General features: G+C 48.1%; 1 protein-coding gene across 1 annotated transcript in view; it reads right to left on the reverse strand.

The window, feature by feature from the left end:
* The window catches only part of SLC7A9 (solute carrier family 7 member 9), a 30,160-nt gene that overhangs the window by 10,746 nt on the left and 4,670 nt on the right, over positions 1–14,744 (reverse strand). The window contains exons 4-9 of the mRNA XM_054464677.2: positions 13,283–13,408; positions 12,940–13,039; positions 11,423–11,467; positions 10,658–10,781; positions 9,264–9,367; positions 873–969 (exon numbers count right to left, since the gene is read on the reverse strand). Coding sequence (XP_054320652.1) covers positions 873–969; positions 9,264–9,367; positions 10,658–10,781; positions 11,423–11,467; positions 12,940–13,039; positions 13,283–13,408 — 596 coding nt within the window. The remainder of the gene's footprint in view (positions 1–872; positions 970–9,263; positions 9,368–10,657; positions 10,782–11,422; positions 11,468–12,939; positions 13,040–13,282; positions 13,409–14,744) is intronic.

Consider the following 14,744-nt stretch of genomic DNA (forward strand, 5'->3'; position numbering starts at 1 on the left):
AGTTGCGTGACCCTGGACTGGTATTTCCTGGGTGTTTTCCTGTCTTCAGAATGATAGAGAGTAGTGGTTCTCCTCTTGGAGGAGTGCAGACCACCCCTGGGGCTAGAAATGTGGGTGGTTTATCGGTGCCCAGAACAGTTGCACAAAACAAGAACCATGCACCACGGAGAAGCTCCCATCAGAAGATGTCAAAGGGGTGGCCAGGCACGGTGGCTCACGCCTGTAATCCCAGCAGTTTGGGAGGCTGAGGTGGGCAGATCACTTGAGGCCAGGAGTTGAAACCCCATCTCTACTAAAAATACAAAAACTAGCCAGGTGTGATGGCAGGCCCCTTCAATCCCAGCTACTCGGGAGGCTGAGGCAGGAGAATCATTTGAACCTGGGAGGCGGAGGATGCAGTGAGCCAAGATCATGGCACTGCACTCCATCCAGCCTGGATGACAGAGCAAGACTCTGTCTCAAAAGAAAAAAAAAAAAAAAAAAAAAAAAAAGTCAAAGGGCGTTTACTGCACAAGGATCCGGTGACTTCTCAATCATTAGAGCATAATGAGAGGCAGCTGTCAGTAACCACCTGGGAAAATGTCTTGCCCTCCTTCTCTGTAAGCTAGTGGGCTTTTATATGGAGTTTGTTACCAGGGACCCAGCACAGACAAATGCACACAGAAGCATTGAGGGCACACACTGTCTTTCGTGGATGAATTCAGACAAAGGAGCAGACATTGGGTACATTGTCTGACTCGTCCTGGGACTCTTTATCTGTTTCATAGCAAGGAATAAGGGCATCTGGGTCATTTGGAAGCCACCGGGCTTAGCACCCCATGGATGGAGTGTCCCCGCCTTGAAGATAGGCTGGTAGCAGGATTTGTACTCACATAAAAGATGATGGCGGGGGCTGGAGTGAGGCGCCTGACGCTGATGTAAGAAAGCACTTTGAGCATGTGGCCCTCCCGGCCCGCCACGTAAATGAGTCTGGAAAATAACAACATGGGAGTCTGCTGACCAGAGTGCAGACCATCTGTCCAGGGCCACCGAGGATGTGTGCTCCGGGGTCCACCAAGGAGCCCTCGGGAGGCTCAGGAAGGGAGCTGAGTGGGGACCTGAGCTTCAGATGGGGGTCTGTCTTCGGGAGAGGAGTGGGTTTTGGCAGAGTGAGTGAGGAGGTTAAACGCGCCGAGAGACTAGGTGTGGTGGCTCACGCCTGTAATCCCAACACCTTCGGAGGCCAAGGCAGGAGGATCACTTGAGCCCAGGAGATGGAGACCAGCCTAGCAACATAGTGAGATCCCATCTCTACAAATAACTTTAAAAATTTTTTAAATGTACCATTTCTTTGTGTTGGGAACATTCAATATCCTCCCCTAGCTATCTGAAGCTACATATTAATATTAATGTGAGCTCTAGCCACCATGCAGCGTGTAGAACACTAGAACCTGTTCCTCCTGTCTAGCTGTAACTTTGTATCCTTTAGCAAGTCTCTCCCTATCTCCCTTTCCCCCTATGCTTTTCAGCCTCTGGTATCCTCTGGCTAACCAGAATTTCTTTAAAAAGTTACCATAATTAAAAATTTGGGCCAGGCACGGTGGCTCACACCTGTAATCCCAGCACTGGGAGACTGAGGCAGGTGGATCGCCTGAAGTCAGGAGTTCGAGACCAGCCTGGCCAACATGGTGAAACCCTATGTCTACTAAAAATATGAAAAATTAGCTGGGCATGGTGGTGCACACCTGTAGTCCCAGCTACTCAGGAGGCTGAGGCAGGAGAATCGCTTGAACCTGGGAGGCAAAGGTTGCAGTGAGCTGAGATCGTACCATTGCACTCCAGACTCCAGCCTGGATGACACAGTTGAGACTCCGTCTCAAAAAAAAAAAAAGCCAGATGTGATGGCTTACGCCTGTAATCCCAGCACTTTGAGAGGCCAAGGTTGGCGGATCATGAGATTGGAAGTTCGAGACCAGTCTGGCCAACATGGTGAAACCCCGTCTCTACTAAAAATACAAAAACTTAGCTGGGCATGGTGGCGGGCGCCTGTACTCTCAGCTGCTTAGGAGGCTGAGGCAGGAGAATCACTTGAACCCAGGAGGCAGAGGTTGCAGTAAGCCGAGATTGTGCCACCGTACTCCAGCCTGAGTGACAGAGTGAGACTCTACCTCAAAAAAAAAAAAAAAAGAAAAAGAAGATATAAAAAACAGGAGCCTGGGCTGGGCATGGTGGCTCTCGCCTATAATCCCAGCACTTTGGGAGGCTGAGACAGGTGGACTGATTGAGTTCAGGAGTTCAAGACCAGCCTAACCAACATGGGGAAACCCCGTCTTTACTAAAAATACAAAAATTAGCTGGGTGTGGTGGCGGGCACCTGTAACCTCAGCTGAGGCTGAGGCTGAGGCAGGAGAATCACTTGAACCTGGGAAGCGGAGGTTGCAGTGAGCCGAGATCTCATCATTGCACTCCAGACTCCAGCCTGGGCGACAGAATAAGACTCTGTCTCAAACAAAACAAAACAAAACAAAACCCAGGAGCCCTTGAAACATCGCAGACAAAAATTGGCAAATCCAATTTGAGTGCAAGATTTGAACATTACAAGTTATAATCTTGACGATCATATAAAAATCTAGATATAATTATGGAATACACATTATCTTCAAGACCACAGGAAACATAAAAATATCAGTGAGCCACGAAGGGCATTTTCAAACTTCTGAAGAATTGAGGCCAGGTACAGTGGCTCACGCCTGTAATCCCAGGACTTCGGGAGGCTGAGGCGGGTGGATCACTTGAGGTCAGGAGTTCGAGACCAGCCTGGCCAACATGGTGAAACCCCGTCTCTCCTAAAACACAAAAATTAGGTGTGGTGGCAGGTGCCTATAATCCCAGCTACTTGGGAGGCTGAGGCAGGAGAATCACTTGAACCTAGGAGGCAGAAGTTGCAGTGAGCTGAGATTGCGCCACTGTACTCTAGCCTGGATGACAGAGCGAGACTCTTTTTCAAAAAGATAAAATAACTAAGAATTGATATCAGGCCAGCCACTGTGGCTTACACCTGTAATCCCAGCACTTTGGGAGGTTGAAGTGGGAGGATCGCTTGAGGCCGGGAGTTTGAGACCAGCTTGGGCAACATAGAAGACCTCACATCTACAAAAAACTTAATATTAGCCATGCATGGTGGCACGTGCCTGTGGTCCTAGCTACTTGAGAGGCTGAGGTGGGAGGATCACTTAAAGCACAGGGAGGGATCTGAGGCTGCAGTGAGCCATGATTGCACCACCACACTCCAGCCTGGGCGACAGTGAGACCCTGTCTCAAAACGACAACAACAAACAAAAACCCTAAACCAAGACGATATCATAAAGGTCACATACTCTAATTACAGTGCAATAAAATTAGAAGTCAATACAAATGCCACAAAGACCCGTCTATTTACAACTACATATCTTAACTTTGAATTGATATGAACTTGATATTAATTCCCAAAAGAAGTGAAACCGGGAGGATGGGAGTTGATAAATGGAAGGGAGATTTAGACTCAAGGTGAATACTGTCAAATCTTTTTATCAGTCCTCCAGAAATTAATATAGAAATTCCATAAAATCAGAATGCAAGCAGGACTTTTGGAACTAGACAAAATAACTGTAAGTGTATAGGGAATGCTAAACAGACAAGGAGAAGTCTGACGTGGGACCGCTAGTCCTGCCAGATTTTACAAGACCAAAGCTATAAACTTTTTTTTTTTTTTTTTTTTGAGGGGGGAGACGGAGTCTTGCTCTGTCACCCAGGCTGGAGTGCAACGGCGCAATCTCGGCTCACTGCAACCTCCGCCCCCCAGGTTCAAGCCATTCTCCTGCCTCAGCCTCCTGAGTAGCTGGGACTACAGACGCCCACCACGTCCGGCTAATTTTTGTACTTTTAGTAGAGACAGGGTTTCACCATGTTGGCCAGGCTGGTCTTGAACTCCTGACTTCAAGTGATCCACCCACTTCGGCCTTCCAAAGTGCTGGGATTACAGGCGTGAGCCACCACGCCTGGCCCGTGTCATTCCATTTAGATGAAATGTCAAGAAAAAGCAAAGTTATAGAGACAGAAGCAGATCAGTGGTTGCCTGGGGCTGCGGGTAAAAGCAGGGATTAATTAGGCAATGAGGAAACTTTTTGGGGTGATGGAAATGATCTAGAATTGGATTGTGATGTTTGTACAGCCTTATAAATTTATGAAATAATTGAGTTGTACAATTACAAAGGGTGAGTTTTATGATATTTGTACCTTAATTAGAACTGTTAAAATTGTGTTTGTGTATACTAGCAATAAACTATCAGAAACTAAAAATTAAGCAACTTTTTATTTAACAATACCATTTACAATATTATGAAAAATGAAATTCTTTGGAATAAATTTGACAAAAGATGTGCAAGAACTATATACCAAAAACTACTCAAAAAACTTTTTTTTTTACAGAAAATTAAGCCAGGCCCAGTGGCTCACGCCTGTAATCCCAACACTTTGAGAGGCCGAGGCAGGTGGATCACTTGAGGCCAGGAGTTTAAGACCAGCCTGGGCAACATGGTGAAACCCTGTCTCTACTAAAAATACAAAAATTAGCCAGGTGTGATGGTGTATGCCTGTAATCCCAGCTACCTGGGAGGCTGAGGCATGAGAATCGCTTGAACCTGGGTGGCAGATGTTGCAGTGAGCCAGGATCGTGTTACTGCATTCCAGCCTGGGTGACAAAGCAAGATCCTGTCTCAAAAAACAAAACAAAACAAAAAAACACCACACAAACAAAAAAGTTGTTAAAACAAGATTAAAGACCTAAATAGTCCACCCATAGATTGGAAGACTCAGTATTTTTTTTTTTTTTTTTTTTTTTTTGGAGACAAGGTCTTACTCTGTCTCCCAGGCCGGAGTGTGGTGGTGCAATCTCAGCTCACTGCAGCCTCAACCTCCTGGGCTCACACGATCCTCCCACCTCAGTCTCCTGAGTAGCTGGGACCACAGGCATGTGCCACCACGCCTGGCTAAGTCTATTGTTTTTTTTTTAGACATGGGGTCTCACTATGTTGCCTAGGCTGGTCTCTAACCCATGGGCTCAAGCAGTCCTCCCCCTTGGCCTCCCAAAGTGCTCTGATTACAGGTGTGAGCCACCGTACCCATGCTGGAAGACTCAGTACTTTTAAGACAGCAGAGTCTTCCCCAAGTTGATCTATGGATTCAACCCAGTCCTGATCAAAATCCCAACAGCTTTACTGTAGAAAATGGCAAGCTGATTGTAATATTCATATGCAAGTAGGAAAGCTGGCAGAATGAAATTGGACCCTTATCTCACCCCTTAGACAAGAAATCTACTCAAAATGGATGTAAGACTTGAAACTGTAAAATTCCTAGGAGAAAACAGGGAAGCTCTGTAACATTGGTCTGGGCAATGATTTTTTGTTGTTGTTTTTGAGACGCAGTATCTCACTGTGTTGCCCAGGCTGGAGTGCACTGGTGCGATCTCGGCTCACTGCAACCTCTACTTCCTGGGTCAAGCAATTCTCCTGCCTCAGCCTCCTGAATAGCTGGAATTACAGGCATCTGCCACCATGCCCCACTGATTTTTGTATTTTTAGTAGAGATGGGGTTTCACCATGTTGGCCAGGTTGGTCTCGAACTCCTGACCTCACATGATCCACCCACCTTGGCCTCCCAAAGTGCTGGGATTACACGCGTGAGCCACCACGCGGCCTTGGGTATATACTTGAATGAACTGAAATCATATGTCAGATGCTTGCACTCCCATGTACCTCTGGGTATATATTTGAATGAATTGAAATCCACATGTCAGGTGTCTGCACTCCCATGTTCATTACAATGTTATTCACCACAGCCAAGACATGGACACAACCTAAGTGTCCATCACAGATGAATGAATAAAAATAATGTAATAGATACACAATGGAATACTATTCCGACTCTATAGAAAATGGAATTCTGTCATTTTTTGACAACAGAGATGACTCTAGAGAACATTATGCTAAGTGAAATAAGCCAGACACAGAAAGACAAATATCCCATCATCTCCCTTATATATTATGGAATCCTAATTAGGGAAAATGAGTCAGGCTGGTGGGACCAAGGGAAAGCCAAAAGAGATAAAGCAGATAAGCTACAAGCCCGCCTTTCTTCATGGTCCAGGACACATAGCCCCCCTGCACAAATAACTCACAAGCTTCCTGTGCCCAGTGATTGCCAGACCCTCAGCTAATAGAAAAATGCAGCCAGGCGCGGTGGCTCACACCTGTAATCCCAGCACTTTGGGAGGCCGAGGCAGGTGAATCACGAGGTCAGGAGATCGAGACCATCCTGGCAAACACGGTGAAACCCCATCTCTATTAAAAATACAAAAAAATTAGCCAGGCCACTCAGGAGGCTGAGGCAGGAGAATGGCGTGAACCCAGGAGGCGGAGCTTGCAGTGAGCCGAGATCATGCCACTGCACTCCAGCCTGGGTGACAGAGCAAGACTCCGTCTCAAAAAAAAAATAGAAAAATGCAAGTTAGCTCACTGCAACCTTGGCATTATCAGCACTGCACGTACAGCACACAGCACAAGCACCATCCTATAAAATCCCCAGCAAGCCTTTGTCTCTTTGCAGTCAGTTCCTCTCTCGCTGACCTGCTCATTGCACCCTTGCAATGTATTTTCCTACTTTCTCTAATAAATCTGCCTTTCCTGACCTACAGCTGTCTTGGTAAATTCTTCTTATCCCTGTACCACCAGCCCAGATAGTTGTTGTCACCTACAACATACATGAAATCTAAAAATTCAAACATAGCAATAGAGAGTAGAATGCTGGTTACCAGAGGCTGAAGGAAGAGGGGCCTGGGATGGCAAAAGGGGAAATGTTGGTCAAAGGCTACAGAGTTTCAGTATGATGGGAGGAGTAAGTTCTGGTGATCTATTGCACAGCAAGGTGACTATTGTTAGTAATAGTGTATATTTCGAAATAGCTAGTGGATTTTTTTTTTTTTCTGAGACGGAGTCTTGCTCTGTTGCCCAGGCTGGAGTGCAGTGGCGTGATCTCGGCTCACTGTAAGCTCCGCCTCCCGGGTTCACGCCATTCTCCTGCCTCAGCCTCCCGAGTAGCTGGGACTACAGGCGCCCACCACCACGCGCACCTAATTTTTTGTATTTTTAGTAGACACGGGGTTTCATCATGTTAGGCAAGATGGTCTCGATCTCCTGATCTCGTGATCCGCCCGCCTCGGCCTCCCAAAGTGCTGGGATTACAGGCGTGAGCCACCGCGCCCAGCCAGCTAGTGAATTTTTAACGTTCTCACCATAAAGAAGTATGTGAGGTGATACATATGCTGATTAGCCTGACTTGCTCATTCCACAGTGTTTACATGTATTGAAACATCACACTGTACCACATACATATATGCAATTATTGTTATTTTTTAGAGGCAGGGTCTTACTCTGTTACCCAGGCAGGAGTGCAGTGGTGTGATCATGGCTTACTGCAGCCTGGAACTTCTGGGCTTACCCAATCCTCCCACCTCAGCCTCCCAAGTAGCTGGGACTACAGGCATGGGCCACTACACCCAGCTAATTTTTAAATTTCTTTTTGTAGAGACGGAGTCTCACCATGTGGCCCAGACTAGTCTCGAACTCCTGGCCTCAAGCAATCCTCCTGCCTCAGCCCATATAAGCAATTATTATTTGTCAATTAAAAATAAAATAAGGCGGCCGGGAGTGGTGGCTCACACCTGTAATCCCAACACTTTGAGAGGCTGAGGCAGGTGGATCACGAGGTCAGGAGTTCAAGACCAGCCTGGCCAAGATGGTGAAACTCCGTCCCTACTAAAAATACAAAAATTAGCCAGGCGTGATGGCAGGTGCCTGTAATCCCAGCTACTCAGGAGGCTGAGGCAGAAAATTGCTTGAACTAGGGAGGCAGAGACTGCAGTGAGCTGAGATCGTGCCACTGCACTCCAGCCTGGGTGACAGAGCAAGACTCCATCTCAAAAATAATATAAGGCTGGGCACGACAGCTCATGCCTATAATTCCAGGGCTTTGGGAGGCTGAGGCAGGAGGATCACTTGAGCCAGGAGTTCGAAATGGGCCTGGGCAACATGTTGAAACCCCATCTCGACTAAAAATACAAAAATTAGCTGGGTGTGGTGGCACGTGCCTGTGGTCCCAGCTACTCCAGAGGCTGAGGAGGGAGGATTGCTTGAGCCCAGGAGGTAGAGGCTACAGTGAGCCAAGATCGTGCCAGTGCACTCCAGCCTGGGTGACAGAGTAAGACCTTGCCTCAAAATTAATTAGTTAATTAAAATTAAAATTTAAAAATTTATAAAGAAATACAAAGGATCTAGCCAAAACACTTTTGACAAAGAACGAAGTTGGAGGCCTAGCGCTACATGTATTTCGGTTTGGCTTTAGAAGAATGATTTTATGGTATTTCATTTTTTAACATACAAAGACTTTGTCAATTTCTCTCCGAAATATATCCATTCAGAACACTGGACAACTGAGCCAAGACACGTGTTCGAGGATGTTCACTGCAGCAACATTCATGGAAACCACCCACACCCAGGTGTGAGTGAAGGATTTGTTAAGTTATGCTACATCTGAACATGTGATACAACACAGCTGGTAGCAGTCTCTAGACCAGATGGGTCTAAAGGATTGGCAAACCACAGCTGTTTGTGCAAATAAAGTTTTATTGGAACATGACCATGGCTGTTCACTTTTGGGTACCAAGGCAGAGTTGAGAATCTGTGACAGAGGTTTATGCAGCCTGCGAGCCTGGAATATTTACCATCTGGCCCTTTAACGGAAAGTTAGCCAATTCTGGGTTTATTAATTTGCTAATTAGCAAATTAGTTTGTGTATATTAACATGGGGAAGATGTTCAGGAAATATCACTAGGTGAAAAGGTAAAAAGTGCCACGTGGAAAACCAGTGCCTCATTCACACGGTGTCGCTTCCCTTCGCCTCAGCATGGGCAGCTTCCCCCTGATGTTGGGAACTAGGGCCCCCTGGAGTGGAAAGGCTGAGATTCCAGGCAGCCTTGATCAATTCCCGTGTGCAGGCCCATCCATGCCTTCCTGGCCAGTTTGCGGTGTGGGTTCAAGCTACATCCCTTTCCTGGATTTGGGTCTCCTACTTGTGCTGGCGTGGGTTTCGCCTGGCAGAGCCCTGAGGATTTTAGCTGTGTGTCTTCCTCGGGGGTGATATTGCTTTCACTGCCCCTGTCCACCCTGGGAGTGATGGTGGGGGTCCCCTACCTGCCCGCTGTGAAGCAGGTCCCGTTAGCAGCACCGATGGTTGAAAATGCCACAAAAAGTGGAACGATCCAAGAAGCAGGATAGAGAACACGGTCACCAAATGTCTGGTGAGAGAAGCGAGATGAGTCCTGAGGGTCTTTCTTGGCCTCCAAGGGCGGCCAGCCCCCAAAAGCTATTCTGGCCTCCCAGGGGACCCAGGGACCCACCTCGCCTCGGGGCACAGCCTCTGACTCCTCCACTGCAGAGGAGAGAGGAGACCGCCACTCGCCTATCTCCAGATATTGTGTGGCAAGAGAAGTCTCTCCACTACTCCCTGGAATAAATCTTTATTTTTATTTATTTATTTATTTATTTATTTATTTATTTCTTTATTTATTTTTGAGATGGAGTTTTGCTCTTATTGCCCAGGCTGGAGTGCAATGTTGCTGTCTCGGCTCACTGCAACCTCTGCCTCCCAGGGTCAAGCGATGCTCATGCCTCAGCCTCCTAAGTAGCTGGGATTACAGGTGCATGCCACCACATTCAGCTAATTTTTGTATTTTTAGTAGAGACGGAATTTCACCATGTTGGCCAGGCTGGTCTCAATCTCCTGACCTTGCGATCCACCCATCTTGGCCTCCCAAAGTGCTGGGATTACAGGCATGAGCCACCATGCCCGGCCAAATCTTTATTTTTTAATTTGATTTTTTTTGGAGACAGGATCTTGCTCTGTCGCCCAGGCTGGAGTGCAGTGGCATGATCGTGTCTCACTGTAGCCTCAATCTCCTGGGCTCAAGGATCCTTGCCTCAGTCTTCTAAGTAGCTGAGACCACAGGCACTCGCCACCACACCCAGCTACGTAATTCTTGGTCATTTCAATATCCTGACACCTTCGCCTCTCACTTCCCTGAACCCCCACTCCAACTGGAATGGCCGAATTCTCCCTTCCACTTTAGCAGCCTCCAGTCTCGTGGTCAGTGACCTCAACACTTATCCAAACTGCGTCTCCTCCACCTTCCAAATCTCCAAGACTTGGTTGTCTGTTTGCAACCGCAGGAGGCCCCCAGCCACCTCTTCACTGACCCCAATGCCTCTCACCTTCTATGATTCATTATTATTTAGGGTGGTGCAAAAGTAATTGCCAATTTTGCCAAAATAACCTAATATAATGACCTAGTATAATGACCTCCCCCGACTCCCTGGCACTTTCTGCCTGTTTCATGCTTGCCTGTCAAACCCTCACCCTGGCTAGCCCGGCCCTGCCTCCAGCTCCATGCCGTGCATGCCCAGTCCGTGTCCCCATCCATGAATATCGCCCTCCTTCCCTGGAAGGGAGCTCACCTCCAGTGCTGACACCTGCCTTATCCCTTCCCATAAGCCACAGCCCCCGCCAGCAGCGATGCCCAGGCACTCACCACAGCCACGGCCTGGGACTGCAGGAGTTCGGTGGCAGTCATCACGGTGAAGTAGGACACGTTCATGAGGATGTAGCATGCCGTCACCAGGGGGATCCCAATGATAATGGCCAAAGGCAGGTTTCTGGGAGGGGCAATGACACGGAGACGCACATTCAGACCACAGCCTCCCGTGGGAAATGGACGCCCTCTCTGAGGCCCTCCCTGGGAGAAGATTCGCAGGTAGCAGAGCCCCAGCAGGAACGTGAGATATTTTCAAATGAGAATGCTGCCTCTCTCAGACTCCAGAGCAGTTCACATGAAACTGTTTATAAAGCAAAATAAGCCAGAGATAAAGGAAGACCAAACTCTTCCCTCCCTTAGCAGCCATTGTTCTGCCCCAAACCAAACCAAACTTTTAGCGTGCATAGTGAGCTCATAAGAAATCATTCGCTGGCCAGGTGCAGTGGCTCACACCTGTAATCCCAGCACTTTGGGAGGCCAAGATGGGCGAATCTCTTGAGGTCGGGAGTTCAAGACCAGCCTGGCCAACATGGCGAAAGCCCATCTCTACTAAAAAAATACAAAAATGAGTGAGCTGAGATTGCACCACTGCACTCCAGCCTAGGCAACAGAGCAAGACTCTGTCTCAAAAAAAAAAAAAAAGAAATAATTCACTGTCGGGAAGGGCATCATGGAATACCCAGGGAAACAGCTCCAGCCTTCACCAGGAGAAGAGAAATCAGGCTGCCCGGCTACTGTCCTCTGCACTGATTCAGCTGTTACCTGTAAGGGTTTCTAAGTTCTTCTGTGATGTAATTGAGTTGATTCCTGGAAAAAGGAAAGTAACAAGCGTCACACACCTTGACTTTCTTTTTCAATTATGAAACCCACAATAATAAATGTTGGCCTCATTTAAGATTCTCTGGTAGAGAAAAAATTCTCCTGCAGGAATTCCAGGTGAATTTCTTTCCAGGTTAATGGCCCTGCTAGTGGTGGAGCCTGGGGCCCTACCCAGACCTACACATCTGTCAGCTGGTTGAGACTTTGCCCTCCTCGGGAATCATACGGATTTTCAAGAATAATCAGGAGTAGTGAGTCCCCAGGGTGCTTTGAAAAAATGGAATATTCTTTGTCTGAAAAGGGAATGAAATCTATAAATGCTCTGCAGGAGAGAAGGACCATCGTTACAGACGGTCATGCTTCTTCCTTAAAGGACAAAAATGGGCCAGGCATAGTGGTGCACATCTGTAATCCCAGCACTTTGGGAAGCCGAGGTGGGCAGATCACTTGAAGTTAGGAGTTCAAGACTAGCCTGGCCAACATGGTAAAACCTTGTCTCTACTAAAAATACAAAAATTAGCCGTGCATGGTGGCAGGTGCCTGTAATCCCAGCTAGTCGGGAGGCTGAGGCAGGAGAATTGCTTGAACCTGGGGGATTCAAGCAATTGCAGTGGGCCGAGATCTCACCACTGCACTCCAGCCTGGGTAATAGAGTGAGACTCCGTCTCAAAAAAAGAAAAAAAAAAAAAAAACAAAAAACCAAAACAGAGTCTCATCCACTAAACTCAATACATAAAATTTATATGGTATTATTTATTTTTGTAGGGCAGTCCCCCAAACCATAATAGATTCAGAGAGGCTCCCAAACCTAATGATTGTCAAGGTTAAATAGAAGTGCTATTGAGTATTCTTTGTTTAATCAAGAGCTTGGGGCCGGGCGCAGTGGCTCACGCCTATAATCCCAGCACTTTGGGAGGCCGAGGAGAGAGAATTGCTTGAGTGCAGGAGTTTGAGAGCAGCTTGGGCAACACAGAGAGACTGTCTCTACAAAGCATAAAAATAAAAAATTATCAGGGCATGGCAGCTCCTATCTGTAGTCCTAGCTACTCAGAAGGCTGAGGCGGGAAGCTGGCTTGAGCCCAGGAGTTTGAGGCTGCAGTGAGCTATGATCACGTCATTGCACTCCAGCCTGGGTGACCAAGTGAGATCCTGTCTCTAAAACAAAAAACCAAAACAAAACAGAAAACCTGAGCTTGGGCCCTGGCTGCCTCTGATTTGGCTGAGCCTGTGTTGGCCCAGTGAGGGTTTTACACAGAGCACTCTGGCTGACTGAGCAGGTGTCTCAGGGAATAAAGGGGAGAGGTTGTCACATGCTTCACAAAAAGGAAATGTGAGGGTGAATGTCAGAGTCACACCAAATCCTAGAAAGGGGAACTCATTGTTTTCCATGACAGGTGGAGTTAAAGTCGCCTGGAGAACCCCACCCACCCCCAGACTCGGGACATCTCAGGACACCTCACCATCCATCATAGGCCCAGAGTCCATTGTAAAACGCCAGGCTGATGGCTCCCACAGACAGCTGGGCGCCCTCGAAAGAATTATCAAAATTCTTTGTGTTTCCTGTAATGAAGCCAGACAGTGAACAGCGGGTGTCAGCAGGACAGATCTTGAGTGCATCTCCACGGGAAAGATGGGCATGATTGTGACCCCAGCTTATTAAACATGCCCTGAAACTAAGGATCCCTCCCACCGAGTTCCTGCCATGCTTCCTTGGAGATGGGCTCTTGGGGCAAGGCTGCTCCTGCTCCCAGTGGAAGGGCGTTTGGTGTGTGCCCGTGCAGGGCCCACCCTCCCGTGGGTCACCTTGGGCCAGGAGCACGAGCCCACTGATGATGATGATGGCCACGATCACCAGCTTGGCTGCAGTGAAGAAGTTCTGGACGTAGCTTCCCAGCCGCACGCTCAGTGAGTTCACCGTCGAGATGAACACTGGAAGGGTGGGGACAGTTTCTGCATTTATGGTTTTCAGCAAAGCCCTGGAGTCTCCTTTCTTGTATATATTTAATTTTTATTTTTTAATTTTTTATTTTTTTTTTTTGAGATAGAGTCTCACTCTGTCACCCAGGCTGGAGAGCGGTGGCATGATCTCAGCTCACGATCTCAGCAATCTTTGCCTCCCCGGTTCAAGCAATTCTCCTGCCTCAGCCTCCTGAGTAGCTAGGACGACAGGTGCACACCACCATGCCCAGCTAATTTTTGTATTTTTAGTAGAGAGCTTGTCTGGAGGTTCTAGCAGGGGAGCACAGCTACTCATATACCCTTGACCGAAGACCAGTCCTCCTCTATCGGGGATGGTCATCCTCTTCCACCGAGTGCACAGCTTCAGGAGGGACGCACGTGGAGCAGTGAGGGAGGAAGAGGACAGTGGCCTAGCCAGCCAGATCACCTGAATCAACACTGGTAATCAGGGGGGTGACAGATGTCCCTGCCAGATCGCCCTCACATCTAATTTTTGTAATTTTATTTTTATTTATTTATTTGAGATGGAGTCTCACTCCATCGTCCAGGCTGGAGTGCAATGGCACAGTCTCAGCTCAATGCAACCTCCACCTCCTGGGTTCAAGGAATTCTCCTGCCTCAGTATCCCCAGTAGCTGGGATTACAGGCATGTGCTACCCCACCACCCCCCTCCCCCACCCTGCTAATTTTTGTATTTTAGTAGAAATGGGGTTTTGCCATGTTGGCCAGGCTGGTCTCGAACTCGTGACCTCAATCCACCCGCCTTGGCCTTCCAAAGTGCTAGGATTACAGGCGTGGGCCACCGCACCTAGCCTCTTTTATTTTTTGAGACAGGGTCCAAGGCTCAAGTGACCCCCCTTCTCAGCCTCCCAAGTAGCTGGGACGCCAGGTGCATGCCACCACACCCAGCTAATGTTTTTATTTTTTGTAGAGGCAAGGGTCTCACTGTGTTGACCAGGCTGATCTCAAACTCTTGGCCTCAAGCGATCCTCCCACCTCAGCCCCCCAAAGTGGTGAGATTCCAAGCATGAGCCACTGCCTGCGGTCCGCCCCTACTCCCCCACCAGCCATCATATTATCTCCCAAATTCCAAGAGGGCAGATCCGAACATGCGAGTTTAAGGACTTTTTAAAAGAACCTGGAGATGACCTTAGCCGGGCTGCCTCAGACGGTGAAAAATTATCAGGGTGTGGTAAGCAGCCTCCCGAGTAGCTGGGATTACAGGCACCTGCCACCACGCCGGGAGAAGAAGCTGGGCCCTGAGCCAAGGCTCTGCCCTGCAGGACAGCCAGCGGCACCCCTCCCT

This window comes from Pongo pygmaeus, chromosome 20 (assembly GCF_028885625.2).
Source record: "Pongo pygmaeus isolate AG05252 chromosome 20, NHGRI_mPonPyg2-v2.0_pri, whole genome shotgun sequence".
Taxonomy (NCBI): Eukaryota; Metazoa; Chordata; class Mammalia; order Primates; family Hominidae; genus Pongo; species Pongo pygmaeus.